General features: G+C 40.2%; 1 protein-coding gene and 1 long non-coding RNA gene across 2 annotated transcripts in view; one reads left to right on the forward strand and one right to left on the reverse strand.

Annotated features, from left to right (window-relative positions):
• Positions 1-22,212, forward strand: part of CHSY1 (chondroitin sulfate synthase 1) — a 75,271-nt gene extending 53,059 nt beyond the window's left edge. The window contains exon 3 of the mRNA XM_082450212.1: positions 19,192-22,212. Coding sequence (XP_082306338.1) covers positions 19,192-20,784 — 1,593 coding nt within the window. The 3' untranslated portion in view covers positions 20,785-22,212. The remainder of the gene's footprint in view (positions 1-19,191) is intronic.
• The window catches only part of LOC309655244, a 177,215-nt gene that overhangs the window by 88,942 nt on the left and 65,434 nt on the right, over positions 1-22,839 (reverse strand). The gene's annotated exons all lie outside the window — the stretch shown is intronic.

A 22,839-nucleotide genomic window follows, 5' to 3' on the forward strand; every position in this document is an offset into this window, starting at 1 on the left:
TTGGTCAGTGATCAGTCTTTCTGTCCTCATTTGTAAAATGGGAGAAATAATCCTGTTCATTTATTCAGCAAGTATTGATTGGGCAATGACTTATGAATAAAAATAGGTTTTTCCCTCAAGGGGTTGTGCGTTGTGAAGAATGTGTGCGTTTGTGGAGAGAATCAGAGGGAGAAAAGCTTGGCTTCTCACTCAAAAAATAGTTCTCCTTCTGTAAAGTCTTTTTAGTTTAAATTACTGTCTTCAAAAACAAAAGATTGTACTCATTGTGTATAGTTAATCGCTTGCATTTTATTTTCACCTACCTCTTTCCACAAAGGATCTGAAGTTTAGAGTATTTTATATATTTATCTAAAGGTTTTGTTTTGCCTAGAGCAGTGAGTGGATGGATGAATGAAGGAAAGAGTGAAAGACTTGATTATAAATAACAAGCCAGAGAAAAAAATTTACTGTTTTCCTAGAATCTAATTAACATAAATATTTCGAGGATTTTTTTCCTAATGGGTGGCCTGTGTGTTTTTTTTTAAATTAATAAACTCTGTTTTTTTGTAGTTTCAGGTTCAAAGCAAAATGTGCAGAGTTCCCATATACCCCAGCCCTCCCCCCGCCACCTGCCACACAAAACCACCCCCACTGTCAACATCCCTCACAAAGTGGTACATTTATTACAATCTATGAACCTACATTGACACATCATAATTACCCAAAGTCCGTAGTTCACATTAGGGTTCCCTCTTGGGAATAGTCCCTGGGTTTTGACAAGTGCATAATGTCATGTATCTACCATTGTAGTATCATTCAGAGTAGTTTCACTGCCCTAAAATCCTCCGTGCTTGACCTGTTCATCCTTCTCTCCTACCCCTAGCAACCACTGATCTTTTTATTGTCTCCATAGTTTTGCCTTTTCCAGAATGTGACATAGTTGGGATTGTATAGTATGTAGCTTTTTCAGGTTGGCTTCTTTCACTTAATAATATACATTTAAAGTTCCTCCATGTTTTTTCATGGCTTGATAGCTCATTTCTTTTTTTTCTTTTTTTTTCCAAAAATATGTATGTATGTATATATGTATGGCTGTGTCAGGTCTTAGTGCATCATGAGGGCTTCACTCTAGTTGTGGTGTGCAGGCTCCGGCACATCGGGTCTCTAGTTGTGGCCCACAGGCTCAGTAGTTGTGGCGCACAGGCTTAGTTGCCCTGTGGCATGTGGGATCTTAGTTCCCCCACCAGGGATCGAACCCACGTCCCCTGCATTGGAAGGTGGATTCTTAACCACTGGACCACCAGGGAATTCCCACTCATTTCTTTTTAGTTCTGAATAATATTCCATTTTCTGGACGTACCACAGTCTATCCATTCACCTACTGATTCCAAGTTTTGGCAATTATGAATAAAACTGTTATAATCATTCACGTGCAGGTTTTTGTGTAGACACAAGTTTTCAGTTCAGTTTGGTAAATACCAAGAAGTGCAATGTTAGATCTTGCAGTAAGAATGTATTTTGTAAGAAATTGCCAGAATGTCTTCCAAAGTGGCTGTACCATTTTGCATTCCTACCAGCAACAAATGAGAGTTCCTATTACTCTACATCCTCACCAGTGATTGGTGTTTTCAGTATTTTGTATTTTGGACATTTTAATATGTGTGTAGTGGTATCTCATTGCTTTAATTTGCATTTCTCTAATGGCATATGATGTTGGATGTCTTTTCATGTGCTTATTTGCCACCTGTATTTCTTCTTTGGTGAGGTATATAAGGTCTTTGCCCCTTTTTAAATCAGGTTGTTCATTTTCTTATAGTTGAGTTTTAATAGACCTTTATTAAATGTGTCTTTTAGAAATATTTTCTCCCTCTCTGTGGTTTATCTTCTCATTTTCTTGACATTGTCTTTCATAGAGTAGAAGTTTTTAATTTTAATGAAGTTCAGCTTATCAGTTATCTCTTTCATGGATTGTGCCTTTGGTTTTATAGCTAAAAAGTTGTCTCCATACCCAAGGTCGTCTGGGTTTTCTCTTATTATTTTCCAGAAGTTTTATAGTTTTGTGTTTTACATTTAGGTCTGTGATCTACTTGGAGTTAATTTTCATGAAGAGTTTAAAGTCTGCGTCCAGGTTGTTGTTTTTTTTTTTTCCGCATGTGGATGTCCAGCTGTTCCAGCACCATTTTTTGAAAAGACTTATCTTTGCTCCATTGTATTGCCTTTTGCTCTTTTGTTGGTTGCCTGTGTTTTGAAAATGTTTATTTGTATCACTTCTCTAGAAATTTGACACTGTGGGATTTAAAGCTTTAATAGCCTTTCTCTCTCCCGCAGAAACACTCCCTTTCCTTCTCATTCTCCTCTCCAGCAAAGTTTTCTTATGATCTTTTGTGAAAGAAAACTTTAAGAACTCAGGGCTTTGTGTGATAGTTGTGTAGTGAGAATCCCTTCTCAGATTTACACAGGTTGCCTTAACCCCACAGAGTTCATTAAGCCTGGGCATCCCAAACCTGCTGTTTATCCCCCACCCCCACTGTAGATTCCTCAGCGCTGTGTACCTGGCTGAAATACTGACTTTAATGTGTGAAACAAAGCTGTGATACACACCATTGGGTTCTAAAGTGGTAGCTGTGCTTTACAAGACTTGAGTGCAGGGTAGTTGAGCTGTGCTCTTCTCCTCACCCCCCAGTTTGCTTGCTGCCTTCTCCTGGTGGCCTTGTCTTGTGACAGCAACTCCCGTCACTGATTAGGCTTTCATCATTTAAAGGCTGCTTGAATCTTTAGGGGGGTTTCGGTAAGATATTACTTGATAAATATGGTAAGTTAAAACGGTACAAAATGTCTTTAGATAGAGTGAGATTCCATAACAAATCAGGAAGAGATTTTTAAAAAATCCTAGAAGGAAATGAACTTGTAGGCCATATTTGACCCACAGACTCATTTTGTGTTTCTCTCTCTGTCTTTTTCTAATTTAAACTGGTTGCTGACTTTTTTTTTTTAATAGACTGCAGGTTCTTATTAGTTATCAATTTTATACAGATCAGTGTATACATGTCAATCCCAATCGCCCAATTCAGCACACTACCATCCCCACCCCACCGCGGTTTTCCCCCCTTGGTGTCCATACGTTTGTTCTCTACATCTGTGTCTCAACTTCTGCCCTGCAAACCGGTTCATCTGTACCATTTTTCTAGGTTCCACATACATGCGTTAATATATGATATTTGCTTTTCTCTTTCTGACTTACTTCACTCTGTATGACAGTCTCTAGATCCATCCGCGTCTCAACAAATGACTCAATTTCGTTCCTTTTTATGGCTGAGTAATATTCCATTGTATATATGTACCACAACTTCTTTATCCATTTGTCTGTCGATGGGCATTTAGGTTGCTTCCATGACCTGGCTATTGTAAATAGTGCTGCAATGAACATTGGGGTGCATGTGTCTTTTTGAATTATGGTTTTCTCTGGGTATATGCCCAGTAGTGGGATTGCTGGATCATATGGTAATTCTATTTTTAGTTTTTTAAGGAACCTCCATACTGTTCTCCATAGTGGCTGTATCAATTTACATTCCCACCAACAGTGCAAGAGGGTTCCCTTTTCTCCACACCCTCTCCAGCATTTGTTGTTTGTAGATTTTCTGATGATGCCCATTCTAACTGGTGTGAGGTGACAACTCATTGTAGTTTTGATTTGCATTTCTCTAATAATGAGTGATGTTGAGCAGCTTTTCATGTGCTTCTTGGCCATCTGTATATCTTCTTTGGAGAAATGTCTATTTAGGTCTTCTGCCCATTTTTGGATTGGGTTGTTTGTTTCTTTAATATTGAGCTGCATGAGCTGTTTATATATTTTGGAGATTAATCCTTTGTCCGTTGATTCGTTTGCAAATATTTTCTCCCATTCTGAGGCTTGTCTTTTTGTCTTGTTTATGGTTTCCTTTGCTGTGCAAAACCTTTGAAGTTTCATTAGGTCCCATTTGGTTATTTTTGTTTTTATTTCCATTACTCTAGGAGGTGGATCAAAAAAGATCTTGCTGTGATTTATGTCAACGAGTGTTCTTCCTATGTTTTCCTCCAAGAGTTTTATAGTGTCCAGTCTTACATTTAGGTCTCGAATCCATTTTGAGTTTATTTTTGTGTATGGTGTTAGAGAGTGTTCTAATTTCATTCTTTTACATGTAGCTGTCCAGTTTTCCCAGCACCACGTATTGAAGAGACTGTCTTTTCTCCATTGTATATCTTTGCCTCCTTTGTCATAGATTAGTTGACCATAGGTGCGTGGGTTTATCTCTGGGCTTTCAATGTTGTTCCACTGATCTATGTTTCTGTTTTTGTGCCAGTACCATATTGTCTTGATTACTGTAGCTTTGTAGTATAGTCTGAAGTCAGGGAGTCTGATTCCTCCAGCTCCGTTTTTTTCCCTCAAGACTGTTTTGGCTATTCGGGGTCTTTTGTGTCTCCATACAAATTTTAAGATGATTTGTTCTAGTTCCGCAAAAAATGCCATTGTTAATTTGATAGGGATTGCATTGAATCTGTAGATTGCTTTGGGCAGTAGAGTCATTTTCACAGTATTGATTCTTCCAATCCAAGAACATGGTATATCTCTCCATCTGTTGGTATCATCTTTAATTTCTTTCATCAATGTCATAGTTTTCTGCCTACAGGTCTTTTGTCTCCTTAGGTAGGTTTATTCCTAGGTATTTTATTCTTTTTGTTGCAGTGGTAAATGGGAGTGTTTCCATAGTTTCACTTTCAGATTTTTCATCATTAGTGTATAGAAATGCAAGAGATTTCTGCGCATTAATTTTGTATCCTGCAACTTTACCAAATTCATTGATTAGCTCTACTAGTTTTCTGGTGGCATTTTTAGGATTCTCTATGTATAGTATCATGTCATCTGCAGACAGTGACAATTTTACTTCTTCTTTTCCAGTTTGTATTCCTTTTATTTCTTTTTCTTCTCTGAATGCCGTGGCTAGGACTTCCAAAACTATGTTGAATAATAGTGGTGAGAGTGGACATCCTTGTTTCGTCCCTGATCGTAGAGGAAATGCTTTCAGTTTCTCACCATTGAGAATGATGTTTGCTATGGGTTTGTCATATATGGCCTTTATTATGTTGAGGTAGGTTCCCTCTATGCCCACTTTCTGGAGAGTTTTTATCATAAATGGGTGTTGAATTTTGGCAAAAGCTTTTTCTGCATCTATTGAGATGATCATATGGTTTTTATTCTTCAATTTGTTAATATGGTATATCACATTGATTGATTTGTGTATATTGAAGAATCCTTGCATCCCTGGGATAAATCCCACTTGATCGTGGGGTATGATCCTTTTAATGTGTTGTTGGATTCTGTTTGCTAGTATTTTGTTGAGGATTTTTGCATCTATATTCATCAGTGATATTGGTCTGTAATTTTCTTTTTTTGTAGTATCTTTGTTGGTTTTGGTATCAGGGTGGTGGTGGCCTCATAGAATGAGTTTGGGAGTGTTCCTTCCTCTGCAATTTTTTGGAAGAGTTTGAGAAGGATGGGTGTTAGCTCTTCTCTAAATGTTTGATACAATTCACCTGTGAAGCCATCTGGTCCTGGACTTTGTTTGTTGGAAGATTTTTAATCACAGTTTCAATTTCATTACTTGTGATTGGTCTGTTCATATTTTCTGTTTCTTCCTGGTTCAGTCTTGGAAGGTTATACCTTTCTAAGAATTTGTCCATTTCTTCCAGGTTGTCCATTTTATTGGCATAGACTTGCTTGTAGTAGTCTCTTAGGATGCTTTGTATTTCTGTGGTGTCTGTTGTAACTTCTCCTTTTTCATTTCTAATTTTATTGATTTGAGTCCTCTCCTTTTTCTTGATGAGTCTAGCTAATGGTTTATCAGTCTTGTTTATCTTCTCAAAGAACCAGCTTTTAGTTTTATTGATCTTTGTTATTGTTTTCTTTGTTTCTATTTCATTTATTTCTGCTCTGATCTTTATGATTTCTTTCCTTCTGCTAACTTTGGGTTTCGTTTGTTCTTCTTTCTCTAGTTCCTTTAGGTGTAAGGTTAGATTGTTTACTTGAGATTTTTCTTGTTTCTTGAGGTAGGCGTGTATAGCTATAAACTTCCCTCTTAGAACTGCTTTTGCTGCATCCCATAGGTTTTGGATCGTCGTGTTTTCATTGTCATTTATCTCTAGGTATTTTTTGATTCCCTCTTTGATTTCTTCAGTGATCTCTTGGTTATTTAGTGACATATTGTTTAGCCTCCATGTGTTTGTGTTTTTTACGGTTTTTTCCCTGTAATTCATTTCTAATCTCATAGCGTTGTGGTCAGAAAAGATGCTTGATATGATTTCAGTTTTCTTAAGTGTACTGAGGCTTGATTTGTGACCCAAGGTGTGATCTATCCTGGAGAATGTTCCGTGCGCACTTGAGAAGAAACTGTAATCTGCTGTTTTTGGATGGAATGTCCTATAAATATCAATTAAATCTATCTGGTCTATTGTGTCATTTAAAGCTTCTGTTTCCTTATTTATTTTCATTTTGGATGATCTGTCCATTGGTGTAAGTGAGGTGTTAAAGTCCCCCACTATTATTATTATTATTATTATTTTTAATTTTCCCATCTTTTTTTTTTTTAATTTTTGGCTGTGTTGGGTCTTCGTTTCTATGCATGGGCTTTCTCTAGTTGCGGTGAGCGGGGGCCACTCTTCATCGCAGCGCGCGGGCCTCTCACTGTCGCGGCCTCTCTTGTTGGGAGCACAGGCTCCTGATGCGCAGGCTCAGTAGTTGTGGCTCACGGGCCTAGTCGCTCTGCAACATGTGGGATCTTCCCAGACCAGGGCTCGAAACCGTGTTCCCTGCATTAGCAGGCAGATTCTCAACCACTGCACCACCAGGGAAGCCCCCTCCACTATTATTGTGTTACTGTCGATTTCCTCTTTTATAGCTGTTAGCAGTTGCCTTATGTATTGAGGTGCTCCTGTGTTGGGTGCATATATATTTACAATGGTTATATCTTCTTCTTGGATTGATCCCTTGATCATTATGTAGTGTCCTTCCTTGTCTCTTGTAACATTCTTTATTTTAAAGTCTATTTTATCTGATATGAGTATAGCTACTCCAGCTTTCTTTTGATTACCATTTGCATGGAATATCTTTTTCCATCCCCTCACTTTCAGTCTGTACGTGTCCCTAGGTCTGAAGTGGGTCTCTTGTAGACAGCATATATATGGGTCTTGTTTTTGTATCCATTCAGCAAGCCTGTGTCTTTTGGTTGGAGTATTTAATCCATTCACGTTTAAGGTAATTATCGATATGTATGTTCCTATGACCATTTTCTGAATTGTTTTGGGTTTGTTTTTGTAGGTCTTTTGTGTTTCCCACTTAGAAAAGTTCCTTTAGCATTTGTTGTAGAGCTGGTTTGGCGGTGCTGAATTCTCTTAGCTTTTGCTTGTCTGTAAAGCTTTTGATTTCTCCACCAAATCTGAATGAGATCCTTACCTGGTAGAGTAATCTTGTTTGTAGGTTCTTCCGTTTCATCACTTTAAGTATATCATGCCACTCCCTTCTGGCTTGTAGAGTTTCTGCTGAGAAATCAGCTGTTAACCTTATGGGAGTTCCCTTGTATGTTATTTGTCATTTTTCCCTTGCTGCTTTCAATAATTTTTCTTTGTCTTTAATTTTTGCCAATTTGATTACTGTATGTCTTGGCGTGTTTCTCCTCAGGTTTATCCTGTATGGGACTCGCTGCGCTTCCTGGACTTAGGTGGCTATTTCCTTTCCCATGTTAGGGAAATTTTTGACTATAATCTCTTCAAATATTTTCTCTGGTCCTTTCTCTCTCTCTTCTCCTTCTGGGACCCCTACAATGCGAATGTTGTTGCATTTAATGATGTCCCAGAGGTCTCTTAGGCTGTCTTCATTTCTTTTCATTCTTTTTTCTTTAGTCTGTTCCGCAGCAGTGAATTCCACCATTCTGTCTTCCAGGTCACTTATCCGTTCTTCTGCCTCAGTTATTCTGCTATTGATTCCTTCTGGTGTAGTTTTCATTTCAGTTATTGTATTGTTCATCTCTCTTTGTTGTTCTTTCATTCTTCTAGGTCTTTGTTAAACATTTCTTGCATCTTCTTGATCTTTGCCTCCATTCTTTTTCCGAGGTCCTGGATCATCTTCACTATCATTATTCTGAATTCTTTTTCTGGCAGGTTGCCTATCTCTACTTCATTTAGTTGTTTTTCTGGGGTTTTATCTTGTTCCTTCATCTGGTATGTAGCCCTCTGCCTTTTCATCTTGTCTATCTTTCTGTGAATGTGGTTTTTGTTCCACAGGCTGCAGGATTGTAGTTCTTCTTGCTTCTGCTGTCTGCCCTCTGGTGGATGAGGCTATCTAAGAGGCTTGATGGGAAGGACTGGTGGTGGGTAGAGCTCTGGTTGCTGACTTTTAAAAGTTAGGAGACTCTACACAAAATAGCCAGATTTCTAACTTCTCTTTAAAAATTGGACCTCACTGCGCTGTATTCCTGTATGTCCTGCTCTCCTGACTCCCCAGCCTGGTGCACTTCTCTCACGTTGCCCCTGTGTGTCTTTAGTTTTATTTTTGTTTTGGTTTGTTTTTTGGTGATCCCCTAGACCACAGCTTAGTTAACTCAGTTTATCATACAGACTTTTGGTCAAGTGTGAGAGCTGGTGTGTCACATGTTGACTGGAGTTAGTGAACAGCCTTGTGAGTGATGTGTCAGCAGAGGCCAGTCGAGACTGGACCCAAGTACCAGCTGTGAGTCGAGTTTTAGAGAGAGCCCTTCGTTGATGTCCCGTGTCAGTCTGCCCAGTGCCGTGCTCTGTCTCGCATACGTGTGCGCGCACGTGTGTGTATGTGTGTGTGTACGCGCACACTTATCCTTTCTTTGTATGTGGCCTTGTGACGATTTCCTTGCCTGGTACAATGCCTTTAATGTGAATGTTTAGTTAAGTATTTGGTGCTGCATTTGCATAAGACTTTGGTCATTTAAAGGTAGTTCTGCATACATTCATTCTGCATAATCCTGCCAAGTTTGCTGCTTTATGGGAAAAAAAAGGTGATACTTGAAAAGCTTTAAGTGACTCCCATAAGGTCAGACATGAGTAAAGACCTGAGCTGTAAGTTTAGATACAGTGTTCTGACTGCAGATAAGGGCTCTCTCCCCTGTCCACTGTCCGTGCTGACTATTCAGACCATGGAATGTTCACTTGCAAACTCTATTGATTTCAGCTCTTGATCACTTATATTGTTTTATGTATCAGTAGAAGTCTTAAATTACTACCAACAGTTTTTGTTTACTTTGCCAAGCTTAATTCTCAACTATTTTGAAATGTGTCAGGCTTCTTTAAAAGGTATTTAGATTTCAGAATTTGACAGTAACCATTCAAGACACACACACACACACACACACACACACACAGCTCTCGTTTTTTACCATTAGAGACCCAGCTTAATTCCCATGAAAAACTTACTTTCTTGAATAGAGTCTTTAAAATACTAAGCACCTAATACTTGAACTTAATTGGATGAAAATTGGCAAAGCCTACACACAACTAATTAGAGGAGACCTAATAGGGACATGTAGGGTAACCATATGTCTTGAGAGCTGGGGACAGGCCCAGTTTATACCAGTGATCTTGGCCTAATTATTAACAGATTTCCTCTTTCATCTCAGAAGATCCTGCTTCAGACAATAAATTATCTGGAAACCTGCAGGTATACGACATTGTTAATTTAAATATTTAAAAATTGTAAATATGGTTATTTTGAAACTACCACCAGTTATGGTCTCCTGACATTTAGACAACGCATATTTTCTTTGAATCAATTCTCAGAACAAAAGGGTAAGAAAACAAATTCTCTGCAGTGAATTAAAACACTGTATAAATCAGAATTAGAAATAGCTGTCCATCTGGAACAGTGACAGTCTGTTGATATGGCTGAAATATGTACTTTATGGTGACATTAATGTAAACAGTTAATGGGAAGAGCCTTAACTTAATGAGAATGTTGGCCTTCATTGCAGAGGAGAAGAAGGACATTTGCTAATGAAGACCCTAGAGGTATTTGTTAACTGAAGATTAGGCATGGGTAGTTAATGGTTATTCCCAGCTGGCTAGAAGTTCCTGGGAATTGCGTGACCTTGATATTTATTAGCCCCTTTCAGATTTACTGTAGACTGGCTCAGAGTCCTGAAACACCTCACAGTAAGGGAGATGGCTTTGCTGGAATCCAAGATTATGGGGGTACTTTTTAGAACAAAGATTAAGGGCTGTTTGATGGACACTGGAAATTAAACCATCAGTGGTATTCCATGCATCTTAAAAAGGCTTCTTTAGTGTGTTTGAAACAAGGTATTCCTTGTGATTATTAAATAACCTATGTGCATTGATTTGTGTTTTCTTCTGCAGTACTTTTTAACTTTACATTTTATAATATTCTTCCAAAGACTGTGCCAAGTAATAGATTATTGAAATACTTTTTAGTAACAAAGTCCTTGTTCTAAATTTGGTACTATTCAAAATACATATTCTTTATTACCAAAAAATTACATATTTGTTACCCCTAGAGTTACTAAAATGAACTGTTAAGAATCTCATATTCTTAACTATTTTCATTTGTAGCAGAATTGGAGGTTTGTTTTTATGGGATGGAAACAGTTCATTGGGATGTGTTGTTACCCTTTAATACAGTTTGATTCGGTGAAGGTAGAATCCTGTAACATTCTGATGTTACACCTTCAACCATATCAGGATGGATGGGTTGAAGAACATCAGGGCATGACTTTAGAATTATATGAGACTGGTTCTAAAATTAGCACATAAGATCTTAGAATTCTTCACCTAGAAGGAACCTCTATACCGTCATTTTATAAATGAGAAAACTTGAGACCCAACAAATTCAAATGACTTGTCCAAGTCTTATAACTTATTGGTAGCATAAAAGCAGTAAATGTCTCTATGCAGCCTTATATCTTAACCTTTATTCTTTAAATTGTTATATTCTAAACTTTCTTCCAGATAAATAATAGTTTCATTTCTGTTACTAGAAAATTGCTAAACACTTTCCTTAGTCATATGATTATTCCTCTTAGAGACTGCTTAATGGGGAACATTGTAGTAAGCAGCGGAATTAGCTATAACATGAGGGAAAGAGGGACAATGGATAGAAGATATAGATGTTCAGCTGAACGATCCAACTATTTCTCATTCAAGTGCCTAAGAGCAAAATGGTTCAATTTCATCCCACCCACAGCATGCCTTCTTAAATGCAACCGGGCACCTTCAAAGAAAAACAAAAGGTAGGAAAAACCCAAATAACAGCAGAGAAACTAGTCAAGGTGAAAACAAAGATAACTTGAGAACTTTGCCAGGGATTCCAAAATCAAATGCAAATGCCAGAAATACTACAAAGGCAAAAATGAGACCCGAGAGTACTAAGATGGCTTCATGTGAACAGTGGACAGTGTGACCTGGGATTAAAGTGCAAAGCGGGTAGATGACAGTGGGTGGGGCGCTGTGCACTCAGCCAGGGGCTGGCCCTGGAGGTCTGGGCAGGTGGGGTTGGGAGAGGGCAGAGCCTAAGCACTGGGTTGCTTCTCCAGTACTTCCCTCCAGCCGCCCGGCTCCTTTTCAGGATCACAGATGATTTCTGGATCGTTCTTCCCTAACCTGGCCTTAATATCTCATTGAAATTTTTACTTTGAATTATACTTTATATTCCTGTTCTTAATTTTGAAGTTGATTTGTGACATGTATTTCTCTTCTCCGAAAAAGTTTCCCTGAAATCTGAATTTTCCCTCTTCCTCTCCTATTGCAACACATTGAGGGTGAAAAGAAAATGGTTCCTTACCTCTACACCAAAGTCATTTATAATAAGACTTTGTATAGAAGTTGAGGGAGATTGCTAAATGTGCTAAAGGACCAAAAGGTGCCACTGGAAGCCGATTTGGGCAGGGTCTGAGTATTACCATTAATATCCTTATGTGGAAGTGCATGTCCTCACCTGTTACATTCTATCTAATCATCTGTGAAGTACTTATACCCTCATTTGCCCTTTTAGAAGGGGAGCTATTTCACTGGCATTTATTTAGATTTTTCTAAAGATCATTGCAGGTATGTACTCCATCTAGTCTGCCAAGTGAGTGGCTTCTTTGTCTAAAACATTTATTTTGTAGCAATATTAGTAGACTAAATCTTTTGGGGTGACATGAGGGGGCAGCAGCTAATCTGGACATAGAGTTGGCCTTTTTTTTTTTTTTAACACTATTTTATTTATTTATTTTATTTATTTATGGCTGTGTGGGGTCTTCGTTTCTGTGTGAGGGCTTTCTCCAGTTGCGGCAAGTGGGGGCCACTCTTCATCGCAGTGCACGGGGCCTCTCATTATCGCGGCCTCTCTTGTTGCGGAGCACAGGCTCCAGATGCTCAGGCTCAGTAACTGTGGCTCACGGGCCCAGCCGCTCTGCGGCATGTGGGATCCTCCCAGACCAGGGCTCGAACCCATGTTCCCTGCATTGGCAGGCAGACTCTCAACCACTGCGCCACCAGGGAAGCCCCAAGTTGGCCTTATTTTTAATAAAATAAGTGCTGCCTCCCCCAAACACACACACATGCACACACACTTTTGTCTTGCAACAGATTTCTTCTTTCTAAAAAGAGAAAAAGGATGTCACACAGCATTCCTTTCAGCCAGACTTTAGCCAGAAGGTGCCTACAACAACTTTACTGTAGCTTAAAATTCTCAGTCTACAGTGGTTCCAGGGGATTTTAAGCCTTTCAGAAGCCTGCCAGTCAATATTTTTCTCTTCTCTGTATTTATGCCTTTAGCACACACACTCTGTGTTTCAGATAAAGCTTACCTAGACTTCAGTCACTATGAAACTAATGACCACAGGCAGCTTCTAAAATGTTTTGAGAAATGTATTCCTGAAAATGTTTGGGGGCATGTTGTCCTATCGAGTCTGTAAGAAATAATCAGTCATGCACGGAAGACCTGCTTTCATAGAGGACTCCCGATGGACCTCGCTCCCCTCGTGCAGGGTTTTGATAGCTAAGAATAAAATGTACACTTATATACTGGTGTTCTGGGGAGTAAAAAACAAATGACAGCTATATCCTTTGGTGGAAGGGTGTGTATTCTTTTTCAAAATGTGCTGCTGATTTTTACATTTTAACATGTATCCTGGTCACAGGAACACAAGTATATTGTATTGTGTCTATCCACATCAGCCGTGTTCTGCACTGAGATCTTCCAGTTTCTTGATACTTAGTATGCATTAAGACTGCTGTTAATCATTAATTCATCAGCTCTCTGTTGAGTATCTTGCAGTGTGTCAGGCACTGATCTGGATTCTGGAGATGCAAGCAGTGAACATCTGTGCCTTTTACCGTGTGCACTGGTTCCCTGCTGCAAAGCTCTTTGTCGTAGTCTGTTCCAGCTGCTAGAACAAAAATACTGTAGACTGAGTGGCTTAAACACTCAGGAGGCTGGAAGTCCAAGATCAAAGTGTCAGCATGGTAGGGTTCAGGTAGGACTCTCTGCCTGGTTTACAGATGGTTGCTTTCCTGCTGTGTCCTCTCATGGTGGGGAGACAGCACTCTGGTGCTTCATCCCCTTATAAGGGCCCCGATCTCATCATGGGGGCCCCACACTCATGGCCTCATCTAAACTCAGTCACCTCCCAAAGGTCCCACCTCCTAATACTGCCACATTGGGGATTAGAGTTTTTCAACACACGAATCTGGGGAGACACAAACACGCAGTCCATAGTACTGTTCTTGTAGGATTTCCTTGCACTGTCATTCTGGGGCTCTCTTTTCTTCCTTCTGTGTTGTACCCCTTGTTTCTGGGATCCTATGTCATCTTTCCAGATTTAACCCCTCATTCTAGATGGGCACATCCTCTAATAGCTTCCTGGGAAAGAATGAATGCACGGTAAAATTTGAGTCCTTGAATATCTGAAGCTGTTTGTTCTCCCCTTTTACTTGATGGATAGTTTGGTTGGGAAGAGAATTCTATGTGGAGAATAATTTTCACTCCTCCCACTTTTGAAGGTATTGTTCTATAGTTTTGTCTGTGTTTAGTGCCACTGCAGTTTCTGAATTATTTGTATATGGCCTTTTTTCTCCTCTATGCAAGTTTTTAATAGTTTTATCTGTAGTGTTCCCAATTTGTACTCTTTATTCTGGGCACTTAGGGTTCAATCCAGGCACCTGAGTAATTTTGGACCCATTTTTTGTATTCCCCATGTGCTTTCTCTTTCTGGAATGAATACTCTTCTCTCCTGTTGTGTATTTTTGTTGTTTTTCTATTTTCTGGAATATTCTTCAACTTTATCTTCGATCTCTGCTCTTTTTGTTTTGCTATTTTATGTTTAATTTCAAGAGCTTTTTTTGTTTTCTGATTATCTTTTTTATAGTATTCCATTTTTGTTGCACAGATACAGTAGCTTCTCTTTGAATACCTTATAATTTTTGGTTTTTTTGTTGTTGAGTTTTTCTTCTAGTCACTGCATTGTTTCTATTTCCACCAAGCTTTTTGTTTCTTTGTTTTGTCTCCATCTTTCCCATTGGAACCCTCGTTCAACTGCCTGATGGTCCTTGGCTGTCAATTGTCATTTAAGGCTGAAGCATTGAAAAACTAACTGGAAGCTCTATAGGCAAGATTTTTTTAAACTAGTATCCTTGCTGTAGTGATCAACTTTTGGGTGATGTTTTTTGTTGGAGGACTCTAGATACCTATGGGGCTATTTAGTTGATACAGAAAAGATGCTTCCAGCCTCCTACTTGGAATGAGAAGTGGGGGACCAGTGTTCTGAGAGCCATTTGGGAGAAGAGGACTGGGGGGGGGTCCTACTGTTTAGACTTTCATTTCCCCTCTACTGTCAGCCTTGAACTCATCCCTCTCTAGGTGTTCAGATTTCATTTGCGGACAGATTGAACTTCAGGCTTATGTGCTTATCAATGAAGTAAACCCAGAGGAGTAAGGGAAAATAACCTATAGACAGTGACATTCAGGAATAACTACTGTAAATGATGAATGTGTTGGGGCTTCCCTGGTGGCACAGTGGTTAAGAATCTGCCTGCCAAGGCAGGGGACACGGGTTCGAGCCCTAGTCCGGGAAGATCCCACGTGCCGCAGAGCAAGTGAGCCCGCATGCCACAACTACTGAGCCTGCGCTCTGGAGCCTGTGAGCCACAACTACTGAGCCTGCGTGCTGCAACTGCTGAAGCCCGCGCGCCTAGAGCCCGTGCTTTGCAACAGGAGAAGCCACCGCAATGGGAAGCCCGCGCACTGCAGCAAGGAGCGGCCCACGCTCGCTGCAGCTAGAGAGGGCCAGCACGCAGCAGTGAAGACTCAACACAGCCCTATATTAATTAATTATTTTTTTTAAAAAGATGAATGTGTCAAGAAACCGCCAATATTTACTACTCACCAGTCCTAGTTTAGTTGCAACAATTGATAGGCAACCCTACATGAATTCTGGCAACAGACCCATCATCTAAATGCCGGAATAACTGGGAGCGTGTTTTTGAAGTTGCTGGGCATCTCCCACCACCCTCCTTCTCTCCCCACCACCCACCATGGTGGTATGTGGGGAGGAACTGTGGGGCTCTCACTGCTCCATATTTCCAGTTCCTCCAATCTCTCTGTGTTCAGCCCCAGCCTCCACCCGCCTTGCAACACTGGTATCTTTCCTCAGGGTTCTCAGGATTAAATAAATTGGCTTACTCTTCAGAGCAGTCTGTTGGGTTTCATCTTCCTTCACTCTCCATTTTCTTAGAATTTTGGGACATCTCTTCTCTACTGTGTCTGTGTCTCCTCCCCCATTCTCTTGGGCCTTACGGGTTTATTCCTTTTGCATTCTTTATTCTCTTTTAAGAGTATTTGGGAAGAGAGAATCATGTGGGTTCTACCACTCATATTCTTAAGAAGACTGGTTTTGCTACTATGCAGAATTGAGGAAAGAACAGTTCTGCAAGGAGACCCATTGGGAGACTGAGACATCACCCAGCAGGGCAGGAGCAGAGCGGGGTCTGAGATACCCGGGGAGATGGGATTGGCAGCACGGGGAGAGGAAGGAGCACCACCTGCTTCAGAGTACTCTTAGTTTTGGAAAGCAGCTTATAAGGCCAGACTGATGGCTCAGTGTGCCTGCATTCTTGGAAACATAAAGGGACCTTTCAAAAAAAGTCATTGTTTTTCATGCTCATTGTTAAAAATTTTGAAATTATAAGCAGACAAAATGGAAGTAATGTGTAATTATAACAAATATTTAAAATCTCTGCCAGAATTGTTAGGAAGCCTTCCATCATATAGCTTACGGCAGTGACTGTAGTAGTCCCCGACCATGGAGCATTGGGTTGTTGCTGAGTTCTTTGCTGTGGTGGGCATGTTGCCAACCTTTGAGTGGCTCTCCTTACACAGTGGTGTCCTCAGATGGAGTCATGGAGTCAGGTGGCTTGCCCAGCTATTTGATGCATGTTGTAAAGGCTAACGTTAAAACTGGAAAAATGGCCTCAAGTTGTTGGGGCATACAGGGGTAAGGGTCAGAGGAAGGAAATGACAGCATTTGTTTTAGCACCTGCAAAGAATTTTCCTCAATGTTTCTTCATGGTTTTGAATCCTCAGATGACACTCACTTGTCACCTTGCAGCCATGCAGTTTGTACCCAGGAATCAGCCCAGCTAGAAAATGAACAGTGAAAACACTTTCGATAGGATTTTCATTAAACCTCTTTTGTTGTGACCCATCTGAGGAGTGAAATTAAAAGAAAGATAAATTCTTATGGTCCTTATGATTTGATTACCTTGTCATTTTTCTTGGTCATCATTCTGTGGCCTGTCTATCCAGGGTTGGAGGAGTTCGGGCATCAGTTGCTTCAAGCCCTCTCAGCAAATCCCAAACTGCTTTTTTTTGGTCCATGTATTAAGTCGAGAATTTGAGTAACTAAGTGCCGCTTGTGCTGAGAGAAACAGTGAGCGGACACTTGCACGCGTGTGGGGGGTGCCTGCTGCACACTTGAGAAAGGTGGTGCTCTCTCCGAGGTTAGAGACACTCTGCTTCCTTTCCTTTCCCTTTCTTTCTTTCTTTTTTACTTGACTGTCTTATCTAAGTAATTGTAACGTTTGGAAATCATTTCAGCGGATAATTCCGTGTATGCACATACCTCGTTTGTTGATTGTAGATGATGTGCAAAGCAAAGTCGGAAATGGTGAGGGCACTTGCGAGGAGGTGTTGCAGTTCCAGGCTAGTTGCTCCTCTGAGGACAAAACACAGGTGGTCAGCGTTCAGCAGACCCACGGCTCCAGGGAATTGAGTGAGTGAGTGGGTGCACATGCAGCCCCTGCTCAGCACCGGCAGCATTACTTGTGTGCTCTTTTTTTTTCTTTTAAGCCATTCTTTGGAAGCATTTCCCTTCTTTTTGCTCTTATTAGCTTCATTTATTGGTAGCTTGTAGTAATTGTATAGAAAAAGAAAATGGAGTGTAAAAATGCTAATCTGTATTTTTCTATTATTATAACTTTAGTGGCTCAAGGGAAAAAAAAGTCAAAAATACGACTGTCCAAAGGCCTACTTGATTCAAATCCATGCACCCTTATCAAGAGTTAGTATTTAATAATATGAACAAAAAAAACAAAGTTGAGCCACAAATAAAATAGGACTAGTTTATCAGATACCGACCGCAAATGTTATTTTTTGGGGTTTTTTTGAGATTTTTTTTGACATGGACCATTTTTTTTTTTTTTAATTTATTCATTTATTTATTTATTCATTCATTTATGGCTGTGTTAGGTCTTCGTTTCTGTGCGAGGGCTTTCTGTTGCTGTGGCAAGTGTGGGCCACTCTTCATCGCGGTGCGCGGGCCTCTCACTGTAGCAGCCTCTCCCGTTGCGGAGCACAGGCTCCAGACACGCAGGCTCAGCAATTGTGGCTCACGGGCGTAGTTGCTCCGCGGCATGTGGGATCTTCCCAGACCAGGGCCCGAACCCGCGTCCCCCGCACTGGCAAGCAGACTCTCCACTGCGCCACCAGGGAAGCCCTGACATGGACCATTTTTAAAGTCTTTATTGAATTTGTTACAGTATTGCTTCTGTTTTGTGTTTTGGGTTTTTGGCAGCTAGGCATGTGGGATCCCAGCTCCCCTACCAGGGATCGAACCTGCACCCCCTGCATTGGAAGGCAAAGTCCCAACCACTGGACTGCCAGGGAATTCCCACAAGTGTTATTTTTACTAAACTTTTTTTGCAAATTTTTATTCTTTACTCTAGAAGGCTTTGTAGAGCTCATCATCCTGTTGCTTGAATGTACTGGAGAATTAAGTATATTCCCTATCTAGCTTGAGGGAACAGACCCAGTTTTGGCTGATGGACCTCAAACTTTTGTTTCTCCCAGTCAGTGTCCTAGAACAGAGGGAGAGTGGGGTGGGATAATGAGTCCCCTTGCCTTTCCTGCCCTTCAGCTCCACACTCTGAGCCCCCATGCGCTGCCTCTGCTGGTGGTTGAGACTTGCGCTTAGCAAGCAGGCCCGTTCCTGCCTGCACAGGAACACAGAGATGTTTAAAGGATTCTCCAAATGTGCTCCCAGTAACCTCGCAGACCCTTGGTTTTACCTACAGCATGCCCTTCCCAGTGGCAGGCCTCTTCCTGCATGTGGCTGGATGGCTTTCCTTCTGTTCAGCTCCCTGGAAGCAGCATTAATCCTGTGCTCAGGTCATCCTCCTGGAGTTCTCCTTTTCACTCCACTGATGCAGTTTATTCCTGTTCAGATGGCAGCTCCTTTTGGGTGCCAGTCTTCAGGGAGGGGACCTTGGCTCTTAGGTCCCCTTCACCGGCTTGGTGGGGACCAGCAGTGGCATTCTTTTCCAGGTATGCTGAGTTGGTGTGCTCTGAGCTCAGGATTACACTTTTACTTCATGGGAAAACCTTTCCATAATTCTGTTTGCCTACAGAATTGTATTGGCGAACTCTGGTTATTGATGAAGTCTTGTTTCTTTAAGTGGTTTATAATTCTTCTGCTCTCATTGGACTGCTGTAGATCGGGCTTTACCTAGGACCTTAGATATGCTCTGACTCATTTAGAAAGATTTCTAATATTTAGATTTTTTTTTTTTTTTTAGAGTATGCAGGTCTATAAGGAAATATAGGAATAGAGGAACACTCAGTCATGTAATACTAATAGCAATCTTTTTTTTGTTTCTTAACAGATGCAGCAGCTTTTTTATGAGAATTATGAACAGAACAAGAAGGGGTACATTAGAGATCTCCATAACAGTAAAATTCACCGAGCCATCACACTGCACCCTAACAAAAACCCACCCTACCAGTATAGGCTCCACAGCTACATGCTCAGCCGCAAGATTGCTGAGCTTCGACACCGCACCATCCAGCTGCACCGAGAGATTGTCCTGATGAGCAAATATAGCAACACCGAGATTCATAAAGAAGACCTCCAGCTGGGAATTCCTCCTTCCTTCATGAGGTTTCAGCCCCGCCAGCGAGAGGAGATTCTGGAGTGGGAGTTTCTGACTGGGAAATATTTGTATTCGGCTGCTGACAGCCAGCCCCCTCGAAGAGGGATGGACTCCGCACAGAGGGAGGCCTTGGATGACATTGTCATGCAGGTCATGGAAATGATCAATGCCAACGCCAAGACCAGAGGGCGCATTATTGATTTTAAGGAGATACAGTATGGCTATCGCCGAGTGAATCCCATGTACGGGGCCGAGTACATTCTGGACCTGCTGCTTCTGTACAAAAAACACAAAGGAAAGAAAATGACAGTGCCTGTGCGGAGGCATGCGTATTTACAGCAGACCTTCAGCAAGATCCAGTTTGTGGAACACGAGGAGCTGGATGCAAAGGAACTGGCCAAAAAAATCAATCAAGAATCCGGATCCTTGTCCTTTCTCTCGAATTCCCTGAAGAAGCTTGTTCCCTTTCAGCTCCCTGGGTCCAAGGATGAGCACAAAGAACCCAAAGAGAAAAAGATCAATATATTGATTCCTTTGTCTGGACGTTTTGACATGTTTGTGAGATTCATGGGGAACTTTGAGAAGACGTGTCTCATTCCAAATCAGAATGTCAGGCTCGTTGTTCTGCTCTTCAATTCTGACTCCAACCCCGACAAGGCCAAGCAAGTTGAACTCATGAGAGATTACCGCATTAAGTACCCGAAAGCTGACATGCAGATTTTGCCCGTGTCTGGAGAATTTTCAAGAGCTCTGGCCCTAGAAGTGGGATCTTCCCAATTTAATAATGAATCTTTGCTCTTCTTCTGTGACGTTGACCTTGTATTTACTACAGAATTTCTTCAGCGATGTCGAGCAAATACAATTCTGGGCCAACAAATATATTTTCCAATCATCTTTAGCCAGTACGATCCTAAGATTGTTTATAGTGGTAAGGTTCCCAGTGACAATCATTTTGCCTTTACTCAAAAAACTGGCTTCTGGAGAAACTATGGGTTTGGCATTACTTGTATTTATAAGGGAGATCTCGTCCAAGTAGGTGGCTTTGATGTTTCTATCCAAGGCTGGGGGCTCGAGGATGTCGACCTTTTCAACAAGGTTGTCCAGGCAGGTTTGAAGACATTTAGGAGCCAAGAAGTAGGAGTAGTCCACGTCCACCATCCTGTCTTTTGTGATCCCAACCTTGATCCCAAACAGTACAAAATGTGCTTGGGGTCCAAAGCGTCAACATATGGGTCCACACAGCAGTTGGCTGAAATGTGGCTAGAAAAAAATGACCCAAATTACAGTAAAAGCAGCAATAATAATGGTTCAGTGAGGACAGCCTAATGTCCAGCTTTGCTGGAAAAGACATTTTTAATTACCTAATTTATTTTTCAAAATTTTTTTGTATGATCAGTTTTTGAAGTCCATACAAGGATATATTTTACACATGATTTTCTTACAAAGGACTCCTTGAAGATTGAGTTTTTTGAACAAAAATGCGATCATGTTTGCCTTTTGAACACATTTTCTTGCTGAACATTATGTAGCAGACCTGCTAAATTATGACTTGAAATGTACGTGATGAACAAAACTTTCTTTTTTTTAATATTTTTTTCAGACCTCTTTGCTATAGTCCTATGGCAGAAAACATGAACGTTCCTGCAAAGTATTATTGTAACAAAACACTGTAACTCTGGTAAATGTTTTGTTGTAACTGTTAACTTTGCACAGATTCTACCTTTTGTCTTTTTTTTACAGCAATTTTTTTAAGCCATTTTATGTTGCCGTTGTCAAATAAGGAAATGTGATAGTAGCTGTATCATCATCTTCAAGAGAGCTTTCCAAAGGTGATTGTTTCCCCCAATCTTGTCTCATTTTTGAAGGTTTTTCAAAGCAAGGGGAGCAGGGAAAGCACAGTAAAAGATAGATGGCTGTTCTTGTTGTAATTAGTGTGGCCTAATGGACCTGGCATTACATTTCAAGAGGGGTCTGGCATTTTCTCTTCTCCAGACCCTTCTTTTTAAAGGGTAAAATATTAATATTTAGAATGGCAAATAAGAATTATTGCCATAAATCTAATGTATGCAAACTAAAAGACAAAGACAAAAACAAACAAAAAAACCCAACCCTAATGAAAGCATTGGGGGGAAATGTATCTGATTTTGTTCACTTCATCCTGTCCGTGTTATGTTGATGGAGATGGGTGTCTCATTCTTTAATTACTGTTTTGTTTTATCCTTTGTATCTGAAATACCTTTAATTTATTTAATATCCATTGTTTAGAACTCTGCCATTTCCCAAGTACCTGTTAGTTATTAGTATTTATGTGTATTAGGAATGTTTAGTATATTTTATTTGCAGTAAACTGATCTCCAAAGATTTCCTTTTAAAAACTCTTTTCCCCCTCCTTAATTTTTACATTCCTTACTGTTTTACTAAATATTAAGTGTTCTTTGATAATCTTGGTGCTCATGTGTTTTGGGGACAAAAGTGAAATGAATCTGTCATTAAAGCAGAAAGTTTGTTTTAAATTCACAGAACAAACGTGCCTTAAATTTTTTTTTCATTTAGATTTCAAACAGTAATAGATTTGCCATTTTAATATACATCATTGGAGATCTGCTTATTTGTAAATAGCCTATTGCTCATTTGGAAAAATAAACCAGTGGACAGTATTTTTCTATTGTATTTTTCAGAACCATTTTGTCTCATTACTCCTGTTTTAGCTGAAGAATTGTATTACATTTGGAGAGTAAAAAACTTAAACACTGATTCATAAGGTTTTTCAAGTTATTTGAGGGGAATATTTGTGTGCAGTTCGGGAATGAAATGAAACTTTCAAGTGCCTCTTCCTCTATTTTTTCCTTAGAATGTACTTGTCATCTTTTGTTTCCTCTTAAAGAACTTGCTGAATCTTGTGTTTTATAGAACAAAGGTCTTCAAACCAGGTCCAAGCCCCATCTGGCTTCTTGGTACAAATGTACCTTCCAGGCCCCCTTAGTGCACCTGCCAGGCCAGTTAAAATCTGCATTTTAACAAGTGCCCACGTGATCCTGTGTGCACGAATGTGCTTAGGGTTTTAGGATGGATCTAGCTACAGGATAAATTGCCTACAGTTGGCATATAATCCAAGAATCAAAAAAGTAAGATCTTAATGCCAAGGTAGCGAGCTTTGTGGATGCGAATTACACTCCCAGGACAGGTATTTACCATGTAATGACAGTGAAGATCCAGTATAATGACACTGTGCTCACAGTACGAATTGCTGTCATTCATCTTAATTGCCATTTGCTTTGTGGGAGTGTTTAGTTTTTCCTTGGAAAAGAACAAAGACATTTTTATTCCTCAGTAAGGAAGAACATAATATACATCTTGATGACAAAGTCACTTAAATTGTCT

The sequence above is a fragment of the Balaenoptera physalus genome (assembly GCF_965194825.1).
Source record: "Balaenoptera physalus genome assembly, chromosome: 2".
NCBI classification, from domain to species: Eukaryota; Metazoa; Chordata; class Mammalia; order Artiodactyla; family Balaenopteridae; genus Balaenoptera; species Balaenoptera physalus.